This window comes from Meriones unguiculatus, chromosome 20 (assembly GCF_030254825.1).
Source record: "Meriones unguiculatus strain TT.TT164.6M chromosome 20, Bangor_MerUng_6.1, whole genome shotgun sequence".
In the NCBI taxonomy this organism is placed as follows: domain Eukaryota; kingdom Metazoa; phylum Chordata; class Mammalia; order Rodentia; family Muridae; genus Meriones; species Meriones unguiculatus.
In genome coordinates, this window is record NC_083367.1 from 53848464 (window position 1) to 53867394 (window position 18931).

An 18931-nucleotide genomic window follows, 5' to 3' on the forward strand; every position below is an offset into this window, starting at 1 on the left:
TGGGGACTGGAAAATATACTGTCAAAATCATTCTTTTTCCAGGTTTTTATTGACACGAAGCTTCGTGTTCTCTTAGTTCTTAGCTCAAAATTCAAAGAATTCTATGTTATACAAATTTCCGAATACTTAGACTACCGAGAGGCATTCCTCATTTCGTGAAGCATTGCCCTCTTTGCTGGAATGTGCTTCACATGTAGCCAAGGGTTGAATTAGTCATCAAGCACTCATGCAAAACGAAATGTTTTAATTTTACCATATGTAAATGTAAGGTATGTTTTACTGTAAATCTTTCTTGGCAGGTGTTCAGTCTTTTGGCTCTGTAGTGAAATTGATGAGTGCTTTTACAGTTGTATACACTATTATGTTAGTCTAATGATATCATCTAAACAATGCTATATTCTCTGTGCCCAGGATAACACTGAAACAGTTTGAAACAATTTTTACACAGCTAAGGGGTAAAGTATATATACTGATAAAAATGTAAATTGGCAATAAAGGTATTGACAATTAACTCATGGCTTAATACAGGAACACATGGAAATGTCTTACATGGGTTCCAGTTCATTAAGCAAATGTGACACTTTATTTTCAAGTCCTTCAGTTCAGGGAACTGTGATGTAATGAAGCTTTTTAATGTTCTGAAGCAAACTCTAGAAAGAGAGCTAACAGGCGTCTTCATGTATGGTGGCACAGTATTTTATGTCTAAATTTTGATTTTACAATTTGAGTGGTATCACATTGTTATCTCTGAAAGAGTTAACGTTAAAAAGGTAGCAGGCCAGGCACTGGAAAGGCTGGAGAGAGGCTCTGTGGTTAAGAGCACTTTCTGTTTTCACAGAGTACCCAGGTTTATTCCCAGCACTCACATAGTGATGTAAACTATCCATAAACTTCAGCTCCAGGGAATTTTAACACCTCTTGTGGCTTTGAGGAGGACTAGGCATCCATGTGAGGCACACAGATGCATGCGCACAAAAATAAAAATACATTAAAAAAAAAGGCATGTCTTTAAATAAAAGAAAATGACTGTAGAGTATTCCAAGTTCGTTATGAGGTACATGCCAGGTTTAGAATTCATTATATTTGATACTATAGTTTGCAGCTCTCATAGCACAGATAATAAAATAGCTTCTTTGTATTTTATGTGCTGTGGTTTTAAGATGAGAGAGATAATTTCTGCTTTTTTGTTTGTATGTTTTTCTATTCTTTTTTGTTTGTTTTGGTTTTCAAGACAGGGTTTATCTGTGTAGATCATATTCATCATTTTCAGTCTAAAGTGACAACAGAACAGATATGAAATTATTCTAAGATTGTAAAAATAGTTAACTCCTATAACGAAGTTACAGTTGAATGGTTTAGTCATCAGTTTCTATGATTTCATGTTTGGGGAAGAGAATTTTGGTTTTGATGTGTTATCTCATTTATTCTTTTAATTATTGAGGTGCGGGGTGTATTTTCTAATAGGACATCATTACAGTGGAAGGCGTTACTTTTTTCTGTCTCAGTATGCTTTTAAAAGAGCCAAACAATTCATTATATAATGCCAGACTTCTATGAAGCTCACATGAATACTCTGACCTTTGTCCTGATCTCTCTCTAAGTGTGTCAGCTATGTTTTACAATTGTATCAATGTTTAATGTATAAATACTGTATCTGTAGTAAATGTTAAAGGATAGTTTTTAAATTTCATATCAATAGTAGCATCTTCCGTATGAGAAGAGCCTCAGCAGTGATGGCATGCTCAAGTAAAGCCTTGTTTTTAATTTTATTTCCTTTTAAATTTTCTGCTACTTCCTGCTCTCTTTGCAGACAAGCATTATTATTGATATGTGCTAATTTAAAAGCATTGTTTAAATTATGAGTTCTTTTAAATTGTTAACGATTCTTCTATAATTTGCCAGCAAACCACACTCAGCTTTAAGTAGTTTAAGATAGTACTTTGAAGAAATATTTCCTTGAATTGACCATTGTCCTTCATGAAAAAGGTGCCATCCTGGGATATTTTAAACACTTTTTATTTGATCTGATTGATTATTAATCTGTGACTTTTTCCTCCATTTAGTGTGTTTGTTATTTCTTGTCTTTTAGATGCTTGTGACCACACCAGAAAAATGGGACGTAGTAACAAGAAAGAGTGTTGGGGATGTTGCTCTTTCCCAAATCGTGAAACTGCTCATTCTTGATGAGGTTCACTTGCTGCATGAAGACAGGGGCCCAGTGCTAGAAAGCATCGTTGCAAGGACCTTACGGCAGGTAAGAGGCCATTATAAACTCAGGAGCTTCACTGGTCTCTCTCGCACTCTTTCTCACTCCGTCCTCCTACTTACATCACAGTGCTTTTCACTAAAAGGAAATGTCTGAACATCCTTCTTCTCTCTTAGAGACACGCCACCTTTTCTGTCAATGTCAGTATCATAGGTATCCTTACATCGTTTCTCTCAGCCCCTAGCCCTTGAACACCATTGTTTTCAATCTGTAAACTGTTCCTATTTTGTTTCTTGTGTCTTAACTTTTCCCTTTCAAGGGGCACTGTCTCTCAGCTTAAAAACTTGTATTTAACTTTACAAAAAAACATTCCTTCAAATACCTAACTGTTTTATTTTTCTACTTAACTTTTGGAAATAATGTAGATCGGCTGCATACCTTTTACTTTTACCAACTGCAAAAGAAGGGATGATGATTACTTGATGTAAGCGTAAATAAAATGTTTATATATGTTACATAAAATGTTCCCCAGTTACTAAAAGGTTGTTTTAAACCTATGTTTTACCAAATATTAAAAATTAGGATTATCAGATGTTTAAAACGTATCAATCTTTTAGATTTAATTTTTCTTTTCTTTCTTATAGAACTTCACAGGTAGTACTGTTTTTCTGCCACTTAACCTATCCCTCTAACTCCTTCTGTGGCTCCTCTATTCCTTTCAAGTTCATGGCCTCTTTGTCTTTGATTGTCATTGTTACATTTTGATACCTAAATTATAAACACACCATGCTGAGTTCATTCCTTTAGTGTTGCTCATGTGTATGTGTTCATAGGACTGACTATATGGCATTGAATAACCAGTTAGGGGATTTACCACTGGGGAATACTAATTCTTCCTCTCATTTTGTTTATTTTGACAAATCTATATGTCCTTAACTAGGTCTTAGAAATGGGAGTTTTTAGTCTAAATGTGATGTTCAGTTTTATCTGCATACATCTTAGATACATAGTTTTCAGGTAATTTGAACTATCATTTTAGTGCAACAAAATTTTTACTTACACCTGCCATATTTACTCTCTCATACATGTCATCATGTTGGCTCTAAAGTTTCACATTTTAGAGCACTTTGGGTTTCTGATTTTCAGATTAAGTATGCTCACCCCCCCCACACACAACTCTCTCGTTCTCTCTCTCTCTTGCTCTGTGTGTGTGCGTGTGCTCGTGTACAGTATGTCTGTCTGTAGTTTGTAATCCATCTCCTTGACAGTTTCTGGCCACACCTGGGTTCACTTGGTCAGTACCCATAGCTGTCTCCACCTAACAGTGCCAGAGCTTTCATATGCCAATGCACTCCCCTCTGTTCCCACGCAGATGCTTTCTTTTCCTTAAAATTCTCCATCCAAATTCGTCATTTAATGTTAGCACTTTTCTAGTTCACACATGAAAATATATCTAATGTAGATCATTTAAAATTTTAATATAAAAAGGGACATACAAAATTTCTAAAGTTGTTTTTAAAGCAAATTTTAAAATATGCAGTTTTTTTTTTCTATAAACTGACTATAAATTTCTGGGCAGATTAATAATTTAATTTGTATTTTAAAAATCTCTCAATGCACAGAAAAAGATATATGTAGTGGTTTGAATAATAATGAGCCCCATAGGCTCATTTATATGAATGCTTAGTTATCAGGAAGTGGCCCTGCTTGAGAAAGATGAGGAGGTGTGGACTTGTTGGAGGAAGTTTGGCTTTGTTGGAGGAAGTATATCACTGGGTGGGACTTAAAGTTTCACAAGTCAAGCCAGACCCATCTTGCTGCTGCCTGTATGTAGAAATCAGCTGCTTCTCCAGCAACATGTCTGCCTGGATAACTCGTGCTTCCTATGACGACAGTGGATGAAACCTCTGACCCTGTAAGCAAGCCCCAATTAAAAGCTCCCTCTTAGAAGAGCTGCCTCGGTGTCTCTTCATAGCAATAGAACAGTGACCAAGACAATAAGGAACATGTTTTTGGTAGAATTATATCCTTCCTTCAAACACTGCCATGGACTCTCCATGCCTTGCTCTCTTTTAAATTCATGCCCTCTTTTTCTTTAATTGTTGGTGTGTGTGTGTGTTTCTAAATGTATAAATACAGTCTGCTACATGTAATGTTGTGTACATATATGTATGTATATATGTGTCTGATTTGGGGTGATGACCATTTTGTTTTGGATAATCAGTTGGTGTGCTCTTTTCTGGGGAAGACTTATGCTCCTGCCCTCTGCATTCCTTACTTGCTTGTAATTCTTGTCAAGGATTGAGATTTCTGAGCCTCCCTCTTCTACATTCACATGTGCATTGGTGGTATCCTTGCTAGGTCATTTAGGCAGCCATGCTGTTGAGACTTCATGGGTATTCTGACAGTTGGAGGAGATGCTGTCTCACTGGAAACTTCCTGTTCCCTGGCTCCTATGATCTTTCTACTCACCTCCTCTGCAGTGATCCTGGTGGGGTTATCTTGATCATGCTCCTCCCCTAAGTCATTTTTTAAAAATAGGAATAAAAATATTGAGAAATATAGAGAATGCTGTTAAATGAATCTAAATCTGTATTTCTATCCGATTAGCCAAAATGAAGGGGATATGATTTGGAAACATCTGCTTTTGTAGTTCATTCCTGGAAATCTAGTCTAGAATAAACTCAAAGACATATTAATTCCTATGAACAATGAAGCTTTCTTTAAAAAACAAATAGTTTGGGAACAGCCAGATTGTTCTGCAATAGGAGAAATGATTTTATTAGTTTCATTCCATTTGTCCAACAATATGCTAATCTGCAAGCTTTAAAAAAAAAAAAGTAAGGCAGAGCTGCATGAACTGAAATTCAGAGATACCCATGTTACAATCTTTATGAAATAGGAATCTGTCCTGTTTATGGATCACAAACTAATTTTATGAGAAGAAAAAGTGTGCAATACATATTTACATTTAATCACTGTTTTATTCCATGAACTTTATTAAACTCCAAATGTGTGCTGGTTAAATACTTCCAAGTACTATGAATGCAGTGGTAAACAAAATTCTTGAATATATTTTGGAGTTAACCAGTCCTAGAATGAGAGCAGTTTACAGGAAGCTTAAATGTATGTGTGTGTGTGTGTGTGTGTGTGTGTGTGTGTGTGTGTGTTTACAGTGAAGAAAGAATCGGGAGAGGATTTATGACGTGTCCCATTTTAACATGGCAGTATATGTGTACACACATTAACACACCTATATAGAGTAGAAAGATCATAAATGGTCATGTGAAAGTCAGATATTATCAAATAGAGCTTCAACAATGCATGTAGAGACAAAAAAAAAAAAAAAAGGTCTGTAAGGCTACTGTTCTCTTTATGACTCTCTTTCTGCAACCCTTGTTCTCTGCCCCAAATTTTACATCCAAGAATTCGAAAAGATGTTTGCAGGGCATCTTTTACATTAAAAAGAGAATGATTTTGATCTAGACTTTTTCTTTTACTTTTATACCGTCATATTAGAGAATTGGTTACTTTTTCAGGGAGCCATGGTATGTGCATCCATCTAGTGCACATTTATTTGTGGTGAGCTACCTTAAGAGTCCTTTTCATCTAGCTAAAAGCATTCCACAGATGAGGGCTTTCTTGCAGTTTTAGAGTTTTTGAAGACAAGTAAATGTCATCCATAATTTGTTGGAGGAGTGTGGTTGTGTGTTCAGAGTAGGGGTAATTAAGTAGCCCGACCTTAGCTTCCCGTAGCATCAGGAAATGGCATGCCATGTGGCCGTGAGTCCTTACAGCTGTGCCCGCTGCGTCACGGATGTGGCTGCACTACATGCCCTTTGTTGTTGAGAGCATAGCAATATAGAGCGTATTCCAACCTCCCGTTGTCACCTCAGTAATGTCACCAGTTTTCGGTTGTTTCATCTTCCTCATTTGTAGGCCTATAAAAAACTTGCAGATTTCTTGGCTAGATATTAAAGTTTATGCTGGTCATCTCGCTTCAACTTCAATCTGTCAGCTACTCTGTGTTCCAGCCACTCGAAACTATTTTATCTTTTCTTTACAGCACATTGACCCTATATTCTAGTTTTAAATAAACTTATCGGAGGTGGAATGTTTGTCTTTTCTGTGCACAATTAAGGCTACTAAACGACAGATATGCAGTTACTTTATTTGTGGTCACTGTTGCAAACATTGATTAAAAATACATTCTTCTTTTGAACCTGTCACATACTACTCACATAATTAAGATTGTCCTTCTGCTTTCTGCATACTAAATGGAGGTGTCTCATTTTATGAAGAGTAAATTATATACATTGTATTCCCTTTGCTTACACTTTGCATATTTTTAGCATTTGTCAATGCTTAATAATGGTAAAGCCAGCCATACTTTATTTTTTCATTTTCTGTTTCTCACTATATTTTAATCTCCTTGAAATAAATGTGTCTTTGATCTTCAGACAATACCAAAATGCTAATGTAGTGCTTATAACAATTCTGATTAAAAAGCATGTTCCTGTTTGTTCCTTGTAATCACCAGATGTTTCCAGTAGATGGTAGTGTTTCACATCAGACTTAGCTGTGACTCCTGGTAATGTGAGTGGTATAGGTAGCTACTCCAGCTCAGTGTCGCTTCTGTTCATGGTCAGAAACTAAATGTGAAATTGGGGACTACATTCATAGCACATTTTGAATGATGGGCAGTAAGATAAATAATTAAGAAATTATAAGTTAAAAAATAAAATAAAGAAATTATAAATTGTTTCATTTAGCACTGTTAAACTAATACTGCTTCTTAACTTTTCAGCAGGGGAGAGTGACTGCAAACTTAAATAGGTGGCTCTCATGAAAGTTTGCTGTAAAAAGCCTTAGGCTCTGTTGTCATCACTGTTCTCACACACACATCCTGTCCCCCGCAAGAAAGTTAACTCCTTAATTCCTGGGATAAAGATAAAGAAGAATCTGCAAAACAAGATTTTTGTAGTATTCAGCAATGAATGTATGATTCACCACTCTTTGTGATTGGTTCATATTGTTTGGAATCCTTTAATTGGGATAAAATTTGATTTTGGGTTTTGATGTTTTATATAAGATTTCTTTAATGAAACTAAACTCAGATATGATTTCTTTTTTTGTATGTGTATCCAACAGTTTTCACCCAGCTCCATCTGTTTTTGATCCTCACATTTATGCTTCCGGTAGTCTCTGTAGGTGGAGGTATGCATCACCTCATTATCAGGGGTTATGCAATCACACGTGTAGGTGGCTAGAACTATGAAGGTCTCCATATGGAATGGCCTGCTTTGCTTATTTCAGTGTATCTCCAAAACTGAAAAAAAATTATCAATTTGACTTTGATAAATGATATCATAACAACATAGTGATGTATCTTAATTATTAAGTCTGTGGAATTTTTGGTCATCCTTTAGTTTTTATTTTACACATAATACAATCAGAATTCACCCTTATTTAAGTTTGGGGAATTTTTATTTAGGTAATAATGAGGATCAAACTCAAAGCCTGGTGCACATTAAGCCAGCCCTCTATCAGGGAACTAAGGTTCTAGCCCCAGTTTTTGAAATTTATTGTATTTATCTCATTGTTATAAAGCTCCTACACCTATTTAATGTCAGTTCCAGGATTTTTAGTGAAAGTAAATAAAGAATATAGAGGTTGAGTGCATGTAAATAAGTCCATGATCTTACACATGCTAGACAAATGTTCCACCACTGAGTCACATACCAAGGGCCTACATCTCTCATGTCTACAGTTGTAGATGATAAGACCTTTTGTTGACATCTGACCTCATATCTATTTACTGCATGATAGTTTTTGGTAGCTTGTAGTGATAGGATATGTGATGGTTCTTTTGGTCAATTTACATAAATCTGTTTCATTGAATCACTTCCCATGCGCATTCCCATACAGGTTGAATCCACACAGAGTATGATAAGAATTCTCGGATTGTCTGCAACCTTGCCTAACTACCTTGATGTTGCCACATTTTTGCATGTTAACCCCTTCATTGGACTTTTCTACTTTGATGGCCGCTTTCGACCTGTACCTCTTGGACAGACATTCTTAGGGATTAAAAGTGCTAATAAGGTAAGAGCTCATTTGATAATTCTACATTTATAAGAAATACTTTTAATTGTCTTGTTGGATATTGGGATTAAATACCAACCACCACACTTCTCCTGGTGATGGTAGGAAATGTTTTATGGTAGCTTACAATATTTGCAACATGTATTTTCTATTTTTAGTTCTTAAAAATTTCACAGTTATTTTTGATTTAGTTGAAATGTATTATGAAATAATTAAAACTCTAAATAAGTAATATATATTTTGATATACTGTTTATTTAAAATAAGGAATAAGGCTTTCGTATGCAATTGAAAAGTAATTTCATGGTGCCATCCAACAGGGGTAGAGTTGTGCTTAAGAAAATATGTTTTAATTGTGTATATAAAGTATTTTTCTAACATTCTACATAGTGCTTTAAAAAGAGTCATACCTTTAATGGTACCACTATATGCATTTGCACTGTTTATGTGCTTACTACAGTTTTATAATAATGTAAATAAAACTTTACTTAAAAATTATTCTGTTTAACTCATATTCCTCTTCAGAAGAAATAGCTTTGGGATAATTTTCCCAGTCCTTTTGACCTCTTTTCTAAAAAAGAAGAAATTCAAGTTGTATAATATTGGGCTAAACTTTCCCTTTCATTAATTTTATTTTCTAAAGAAAAAGTTTATTAGTAAAACAGCCATTTTGCCTTATAACTGTTAAAATTTTGTATGAACACTCAGTAAAAGTTTTTTTTTAATATTTAATTATATGCATATGAATTCTGGTTGCCTGATCGGGCCAGGATTGTCTCATCACCCTGAAGCTAGAGTTACCGTGTTGCTGACATGGGTGCTGAGAACCAAACTATGTCTTCAACAAGAACAGTCCATGATCTCAACCACCAAACCATTTCTCTGACTCCAATATTCAGTTATTATTATTGTAGCAAATAATGTGCAGTGGCTGCATGGTTTAGCTTGAGGTATTATGGATGGACACATGGCTCAGTGAGTAAAGGCCTTGCTGCAATCTTCAGTCTAGCAACCACCAAAATACCAGGTCAACCTGGTCTCCTGCCTGTCATTCAGTCACACGGGAGGCGGAGACAGAAGGTAGACCAAGCAAGCTGCCTAGTTAGACTAGTATGAGCTCTGGATTCAAGTGAGAGATCCTGACTGAGTATATTCAGTGGAGAGTAATCTACGAAGACACCTAGTGTCAACCTCATACGTGCATGTGCACAAAATGTACATGCACGAACTTGCTAACATACGCACATGCTACACCCATATATACATGCCAGAGAAAATCCCAGTGATACCTTTCATGTGGCTCCCATGCCACATGAAGAGCATGCTGCCCATCGGTTACATATGTGTAGGGGTCCCAGCTCCAGAACATACATGCTCAGTCTCTGTAAGCGCCTGTGAGCTTTGGTCAGTTGTCTCTGTGGGTCTTCTTGTGGAGTTCTTGTCCCCTCCTTGTCCTTTTATTCCCCCCACCCCCCACCCCACCCCCCACACTTCCACAAGTCTCCCTGAGCTCTTCCGCATGTTTGGATGCGACTCCCAGCATTTGTTTCAGTCCACTGCTGGGTGAAGCCTCTCAGAAGACAGTTATGCCTCTTGTCTTCTTGGATGTGCTTGCTTCTTTTTGTTTTAGAGATTTCAGGTGTACTTTTAAATTGCTACTATCAGTTCTCTCCAATTTGTTTATAAAGGCACTTAGTGCTGGGAACTTTCCTCATAGCACTTCTTTCATTGTGTCCCGTAAGTTTGGGTATGTGAGTTTCCAGGATAGCTAGAGCTGTTACACAGAGAAACCCTGTCTCAAAAAACCAACAGAAAACAGAACAAAACAAAAAAGTTTGAGTACGCTGAGCCTTCATTTTCATTGAATTCTAGAAAGTCTTTAATTTCTTTATCCCCCTCCCACCCTCCGAGTAGAGAGATGTTCAGTTTCCATGAGTTTGTAGGCATTCTGTTGTATCTTTTGTTGAAGGCCAGCTTTAATCCATGATGGTCTGGTAGAATACAAGCTGTTATTTCAATTTTCTTATCTCTCTTGGGACTAGCTTTGTGACAGAGTATATGGTCAGTTTTGGAGAAGGTTCCATGAGGTGCTGAGAAGGAGGTAGCTTTTATGTTTGGATGGAATGTTCTGTAGATATCTGTTAGGTCCAATTGACTAAAAATGTTGTTTGGTTTCATTATTTCTGTTTAGTTTCTGTTTGGATGATCTATCCATCGGTGAGAGAGGGATGCTGAAGTCTGCTGTTTTTGTGTGATTTAGTAATGACACAGTAATCTTTTACAAATGTGGATACCCTTGTATTTGGGGTGTACACATTCAGATTAAGACATCATCCTGGTAGATTTTTTTTCTTTGAGTATGAAATGCCCTTTCCCATCTCTTTTGATTAATTTTGGTTGAAAGTCTATTTTAGTAGATATTAGAATAGCTACTACCAGCTTGCTTCTCATGTCCGTTTTTATTGGAAAACATTTTTTCCAGCCCTTTACTCTAAGGTAACTTTTATCTTTGTTGCAGAGGTGTTTTTCTTGTATGCAAATGTTTTTGTAACCATTACCCACACAGACACTACCTTTTAAAACTTAGCATTCTTTGTACTCTGAAACTATGGTTAAGGTACTTTATTTGTATTTTTTATTTGTTTGTTCTATGTTAGATAGTTATTTTTATTTTCATTTTATTTTTTATTTGTTGCTTGTATAGATTTTTGTAAGATAATTGACAAAGTTTCATGTGTAGTTTAAAATTTTCTTGTCTAACTTTATAATTTTTATGTTTTAATATTAAGATGCAGCAGTTGAATAACATGGATGAAGTCTGCTATGAAAGTGTTTTGAAACAAGTAAAGGCTGGACACCAGGTACACAGTTTATTATATTGCTTTTAGGAAATGCTTCATGAAAAATTGTAGAGTTCTCAATCTTCACTTCAAAGTTTCCCTGTATTTTGGGTTTAAGTTTGATTTCCTAATTGCTTAGTCTAATGGTTAACTATTTGAGTCACATAAATATTCTTATGTGATGTTGCTATCCTGATATTGATAGGTCATGGTATTTTGTTTGACATTTTATTAAGTATTCAAGAAAAAAAGTTTAGCTTTTACATTTCTGTTTCTTTTACTTGCTAGAGACCAGCTCCAACAACAGGGTGAACCAAGATAGGTCGTAGCTTAGGTGATGACCAACTGATGGTCATCTTTATACTTTAACTCTTAATCTTTCAGGCTGACAATTTTTTGTTGTAAATGTAAGGGTTGTTAAAAGAAAAACCTTAGGTCCTTTTAACTTAATGGCTTAACAGCGAACAGTGGCTTGCTGTAAGGTAGAGTCCTAATTTTTTTTTTAATTTTTATTTTTTATATTAATTACAGTTTATTCACTTGTATTCCAGCTCTAGCTCCCTCCATCATCCCCTTCCAATTCCACCTTCCCTCCCTTATCTCCTCCCATGCCCCTGTCCAAGTCCACTGATATGGGAGATCCTCCTCCCTTTTCATCTGACCTTTGCTTATTTAAGAAGGCCTACAAAACGCTCTAGACTGCTTATCACTTACTAAACTTGCTAAAGTTAGAGGCATGCAAAAACATATATTTGTTAGACAAAGCACAAACAGTAGACAAAACTAGGGAGATCCCAAAGATACCATTCATCCACATATAAGTAATCATACATATATAAATACATACATACATACATATAAACAACATATACAGACAATTAAATAGACAGATACAGTTTTGGATGAAGTGGGTGGCCTCAACAAATATTTAATTCTGTCTTGAGTTTTTATACTCTCTAATACAAAGGTTCTCTATGTATGGAAAAAAATCACATCATTAAAAAAATAAATATAATCATTACGTAAAAGGAAAGTACAGTAGGACTATTGATCCTAATATCTAAGCAGATACTTTGTTTATTATAGGTTTAAAGCAGTGAATTTATCTAATTGCTTGTTAAGAGTTCAAAGCTGAACTTCTACCTTATTTCAAAAGTACATTATGTGTTCAAAGCGAGTTTTTTATGTCATGGGTTTTCTAAGAAAGAGGTGTCTGTCCTGTCTTGTATAGCTAACTCTGTATTCTTTATTTCTATACTCATACAGTCTTTTCTCATTGTGGTATACACTTGGGCCTTATCCTTGGACTAAACCTAGAATGAATTTATTTCCTTGATTATTAATTTATTTCAATCTTGTTTTACCTCTTGGTATAAATCAAGTGCTTGACATGGAGGTCCATATTACACTAATTACTTGAATCAACCAGAAATTCTTAATCAGGGGTTCTGAAATTCTTAATTCAGAAATCATCATCAGGGGTTATAAAATCATCAATTTGTTTAAACAGCACTACGAAGGTACAGCTTCAAATTAATCTGCAGGAAATTGGCCCAACAGAGTGAAGCAATAAGTAGTGAGGGTCTCTGCCAGATATATGAGACACGCATGGGAAGGCAGTATAGCAACAATGAACAGTCTTAAGGCAAAATCCTTGGGGCCATGTGTACACCAGGGAAATACCTATTTGTGAGCCATGCAGAAGAAGAGGGCTGCCTCTAGGAAGCTCACTTACCTGCTTCTGCCAATCTAGCATGCATCTGCTCCCACTATTTCATCTTTTTAAAAAGCACAAACCTCAAAACTCAGTTGTTTTTTTTTTTTTTCAATGCAGTTTATTCAGGAACCTTGAACAATCATCTGACCCTGGGGAAAGCCAGCCCACAGCTTAAATAGCTTCTGGGTAGCCAACCCCAGCGTGCCACGTGGGCAATGCAGATAGGTCCACATACATGAAAGCAAGCCAGATCCTCAGCCTTAGCCAAATGTGGAGTTGTTTGTGACAGAGAGCACTCACCATCGGGACAAAACTCAGTTCTAATTCATATTTTTATATATTGTTAAGGATTTCATGATGTTATTGTTACTGTTTTCATGAAGCCTATTTGAAAAGTATTTAATAAATTTTGTATTGTTTAATTTTCTTTGGAAGTTCAGCATTTTGGGTCTGGGGTGTGGCTCAATGGCAGATCACATGACCAGTGCCTTTGAGACACTGAGATCCATCCCTGGTGGGTCGGGGTGGGGGATGTGAAGTTAAGCAGTCATGTTCTTATTAATATCTTCATTGTCCAAAAATTCTTTAATGAAAAAATGGAATGATAATACTGTTTATATAAGAGTTAACCATTATCTCTTTTTGTTGTTGTTGTCTTTTTGGTAAATTACTTTTATTTTGTTTGGTTTTAAAAGCATGTTTCTCCATGTAGTCCTGGCTGGCCTCAAACTCAGCTTCCTGTATGTTAGGATTTCATGTGTGCCTGTCCACACCCAGATGGGGATTTTACTGAAGGAGTTCAGTTTATTTATTTAGACAGTGTTTGCCTTTTAAGCAAAGGCTATTTGCTGTTTCTTTTGAACTTTTTTATTTTTTTATTGGGGTTTTTATTTTTTAAGAGGCTCACCATATCTAGTCAATGACGTATTTTATTAGAGAGCTCAAAATCATTGTTAAGAATGTGTAATGAAGAAATACCTTACTAATTTTTTGAAAATACTTTAATGTCTCAACTTGTAGCTTTTCACAATTTTAAAACCTTCACAAAAGTTTGTGAAATTATAATATAATTACAACATATCTGTCTTTCCTTTCTTTATCCCAACCCCTCCCATAAATACCTCCTTGCTCTTTTTCAAAGTTGCGGCTTCCTTTTTCATTAGTTGTTAATATATGTATATGTATATACATAAGTTCTCCTAAATAAAACCCATTCTGTCTGTAAAATGTTACTTGTTTGTATGCTTTTAGATGTCAGTTAATATGTTCTTCCCCGAGGAAGACTTTTTTCCACTCTCAGCTTTCATTACTTGCCCGTGGTTCTTATGTAGTGGTGAGGCCTAGTGGGTTTACCTGTCCATTTTTGTGTGTCTGTTGGTGTTGTACCTGTTCAGCTCATGTTTAGGCAGTCACGTCAGTAAAGCTTTTTTTGGTATAGCTTCTGATATTACTATGAGATACAACCTCACAGCAAACTCCCTGGTCCTCTGGCTCTTACAGTCTTTCTGCCCCCTCTTCTCCAGTGTTCCCTTAGCCTTAGGTGCTGTAATATTTTATAGCTGTATCCATTGCTATTGGGCTCTTCAACTCTGCTGATTTGAGTGGTTATGGTTTTCTGCAAAGCTCTTGTTCTGTTGCAAGAAAAATATACTTTTTTTGTACAGAAGGAATCCTTTATTCCAAGGCTGAATCATAACTCAGCCACTGTATATGAGACAAGTCAAAACTAACCTAGACCTGAGAAGAGGGATCAGTGCCACAGTGAACACCCTTGGAACATGTCTTTTTCAAAGAGTGTTTCAAAGTTTGCTTTTCTTTTCTTATTTTATTTTTTTATCAGTTACATTTTATTAACTCTGTATCCCAGCCGTGTCCCGATCCCTCATTCCCTCCCAGTTTCTGCTAATCTTAATAGAATGTGATTGGTCTTAAGAATGCGGTTACAATGATTGTTTAAACTTAGTTTGCTCACTTTACGTTGTGGTCCTCATTTCCTTATTTATTACCCTATTTTGCATTGTATTGTTTTGAGACAAGGGCTCATATAGTTAAGGACACCCTTGCATTTCTGATTCTCCTTTCCATTACCTCCTAAGTGCTGAATCACAGGTATAGCCTCCCCATTTCTGGGGATCTAATACAGGGTCACCTACATGTTATATAATCTCTGTACTGACTGAATGCATCATCATTTCTCTATTTTTAATAATAAAAACTTCTACTACTTTTAATTGGAAAATTAAACTTGTTATTTTAAATTAATATGTTTTCTAGATCTCAATATCTAGAAGTGATAGCATTGTCTTAACATTTATTAAATTCTCTCAGCTTCTTATGAAGTATTTACAGTTATGCATAGTTGACAGATGAAAATGAGGTCCTGAAAAAAACATAATTGGGGTACTTTTGTCATTTGATTTATTGGCTGCTCTAGGTCTGCATCTGTTTAGAGCTTGTGCATTAGTAAAATTTTACATGGGGACTTTTAATTGTGCATGGTTCTTCCAACACAAGAATCTATCATCAGTATATGACAGATTCCGTTATAAACAAAAAGGCTTAAATAATGTTTTAAATAATAGAGGTAAAAATGTAAACATGATACTGTGAAATAGACAAATTACCTGAACGAATGAGTGAACCAGGGAGTGAGCAGTCTTCCACTATGGCTTCTATCATAGTTGCTGATCCTCAGTGATGGATTGTGACCCTTGTGACCCGGAATGCATAAACCAGATACACCCTTCCCTTCCCAAGTTGCTTTTCTTTAGTGTTTTATCACAGCAACAGAGATAAAACTAGAACATTTACCCTCGAATTAAATAAATTAAAGTAATTTTTTTTTCTTTTCTATTATAGTTAGCACTTTCTGGCCAGATAATTGGTACAGACACTTATTGACATTTTTGCAGGACATTCTTTTTTAGAGAGGTGTATAAGTACATTTTTCTATATATAAACATGCCCATAAACATGTGCAGTTGTTTAAGTGATCTAAGTAATGCTCTTATTCCCAGTACTCCAGCCATTTTAAGGCCCATTTATTTTTCTAGGATATAGTTATTAAGTTTATGGTTGTTTTTCAGATGTATTTTGTTGGCATACTTTTTTAAAAACACTTTTATTTACATTTATTTTATTTTATTTTTCTCCCTACTCTACCCCAATCCCTTTCCACACCCAACATCAGGTAGGAGAGAGAAAGGGTTAGTGGGAGAGGGGACGCAGTTCTCTTAGCTGCTTCCTGCTGGTTAGGGTTATCAGGTTCCTTGGAGTCAGTCCAATCCGTGTTTCAGGAGATTTCTAACTTCTGCTAGTCAAACTGCATCAACAGCAATCAGGAGCAGCAAGGGGGAAGCAGGGGTAGAATTGTTTTTTCTTCTCCAAACTTACTGGGCTCTGACATTTATTCTTCCTCCAGAGTCCTCAGATTTAAAGTATCTGCAGCTGGCAAAGAGTTCCTCTCAGAGCCCACATGAGGCAAACAGTCTGCTGCTGGGGACCATCTGAATCAGTCCCACATCCCACACTTGGGACCAAAACAAAACCATGTTTATATTCACAACAGTGTTTGTTAGTGGTAATTTACAATATGATCATTAATTCAGAATAGTTCTTTGCAAAAAAAAATGCAGTCTCACGTCTAGAAACGACGAAGGTTACTTTTCCTTTGTTGAATAAAATTTTTAAAAAATGTACTTTGAAGGAGACTAGGATTTTTTTTAATCATTTTAGCATAGTTCTCACACACTAATAGGGGCTAAGGTGTCTCCTTACAAATCATGTTTTATAAAGAATGGCTGTTGGTTGGAGATGTGCAGTCATTACAGATGAGCTCTCACTGCCAGCTACTTTGTTTCCGTATCAGTTCACTCACTGCTTTACTTCTCAAAGCAAAACTTATTGGGGACAGGTTCATATTTTAGTAAATCCACATGAGCTAGTTAGTGCCTAACTAAAAGGAAGAGATTTGCTGGGATACCACAGGGAAGACATTAGGTTACCTGGTGCTGAAGATTCTAAGAAACAAGGACCCTGGGAAATGAGGCTGTACACTGTGAAGGGAGACACTGGAGACAAGAATTACCTATCCACCTTTGGTGTTTATGTCATGACATCCATGACAGTCACTTCTTCACAAACGTGTGAAATCTAAGTTGACTTTTCACACTTGTGTCTAGCTGAAAATGTTCTCTGAGGATTGTCAGTCAGGGACCTGGGGTCTGCTTCTTCCCCAGAGGGCATCCAAGCACTGATGTGTACAAGTTCTGGAAGGAATAAAGTCTAGCTGGGCAGGTGGGGTCTGCAGGATCCTGACTTGCCAGGGAGTGCTCTCCTGTATATGAAAGAAAAAAAAGGGCTGAGAAAGGAATTAGGGAAACAACACCCTTTACAATAGACAAAAATAACATAAAGTACCTTTGTGTGACTCACCATCTCCTCACCTTCTACTAGTCATTTGTCACTTGCAGTTTTCATTTTGTTATTAGCTACAATCAGTTATTAAGTCGTATAGTTTTATATTCCCTGTTTTGATTAATAAATAAAAGATTTTAAATGTATCTACATGGTTTTCACAGCTTCATTGTCTGTTTGGCAGAGAAAATAAAAAGTCTATTCCAGATCTAATTTTCAGATGCCATGTGAATCTACTTAGACTTTTTAATCTGACATGTGCCTTTTGATACAAGGAAAAATGAACCTTAGACGGGTTAAACAGCTTCACAAGGTAGCTAGAAAAGGATAGCACCATGGATGGAATACGGGAATTTCTGTTGGTAACATTCTTCATCGTTACTATATTACTTAATGTCTCAGCTGCATGAGATAGAATACCAAATGAAATGTAACTTAAGGAGAAATGGATTTATTTTTGTCCATAGCTCGAAGGAATACAGTCCATAATATCATCAAAGGTGACTGTGGCTGTTGAAATGATTTGGTTTATTCATGTTTCCATCTAGGTCTGGCTTTCTCCTTTTTCTCCTTTTATTCAGTGAACTGTCGTTTATAGGACAGTTCCTCCCACTTTTGGGATAGACCTTCCCACCATAGTTTAAACATCTTTGCAATCACACTTAGACGTTTCTAGTTGTGTGAATCCAGGTGATTCTAAATCTAGTCAGTTTGACTGTGCAATTAATTGTCAAAGCTATTAAGCTAGTTAGCTCTTTAGCTAATTATTCAATTACTAATTATTTCTCCCTTGTTCTTTAGAAAATATTTTCAGCTTTCTATTATTAAATATGGTGCTTATTTAATTATATAGTCTATATTAATATTATATCATTATATTATATGGTTATATTAATATTCTGTATTATGTTAATTTTAATATATTATATATTAATACATAATAATTCTAGTTATCATATATCTGTTTATTTTGTTGCTGCTTTCATTCTTAAATTTTTGCTTAGCTCAATCCCTGAAACAGAATCAGAACAAATGCCACATGTCTCTATTTCTAAGCAAATAGAAACACATAGTGATCATCACAGACCTGAGAGCTTAAAAGATCGAGAAGCTTAAAAACTAATGAAATTTCTTCTAAATTATGTTGACAGTATAGTTTGATATAAGATTGAGACAGTGTGTTTGCCACATAATTTTATTTCAATTTTATCATATAATGCAAAATGGTATTATATTAGTGACTTTTTTTCTCTTGTTGACAAGTGTTTCCTCATCATGAAATGCTTACAGCAATTGTAGACTTTGGTTTGGACATGCACTTACTTTTAATTAGAAAAATGCTTCCTCCCCACTTTTTTTGTTTCAACCTATGATCTTGTGGTCCTTTGTCATGTGTATGTGTATATGTGTGTGTGTGTATATGTATCTATTCACACACATATATATCATGTATAAGTATATACGTATATATATACTTATATAATGTATATGTATATATAAATATATAGAGAGAGATGTTTGTTCTGATAGGATAGGTTCTGTGTAGAAAGATTGACTGTGACATGTATTGTCATCTTCAAGAACTTTGTCATAAATGCAGGTTGTTTGCGATTAATTTTCTTGTCCCTATAGACAGTATGTTAGTGGT

At 35.6% G+C, this 18931-nt stretch overlaps 1 protein-coding gene across 3 annotated transcripts in view; it reads left to right on the forward strand.

The window, feature by feature from the left end:
- The window catches only part of Ascc3 (activating signal cointegrator 1 complex subunit 3), a 312592-nt gene that overhangs the window by 81875 nt on the left and 211786 nt on the right, over positions 1-18931 (forward strand). For all 3 annotated transcript variants that reach the window (XM_060373328.1, XM_021652647.2, XM_060373327.1), the window contains exons 11-13: positions 2090-2254; positions 8135-8311; positions 11100-11171. In XM_060373328.1, coding sequence (XP_060229311.1) covers positions 2090-2254; positions 8135-8311; positions 11100-11171 — 414 coding nt within the window. The remainder of the gene's footprint in view (positions 1-2089; positions 2255-8134; positions 8312-11099; positions 11172-18931) is intronic.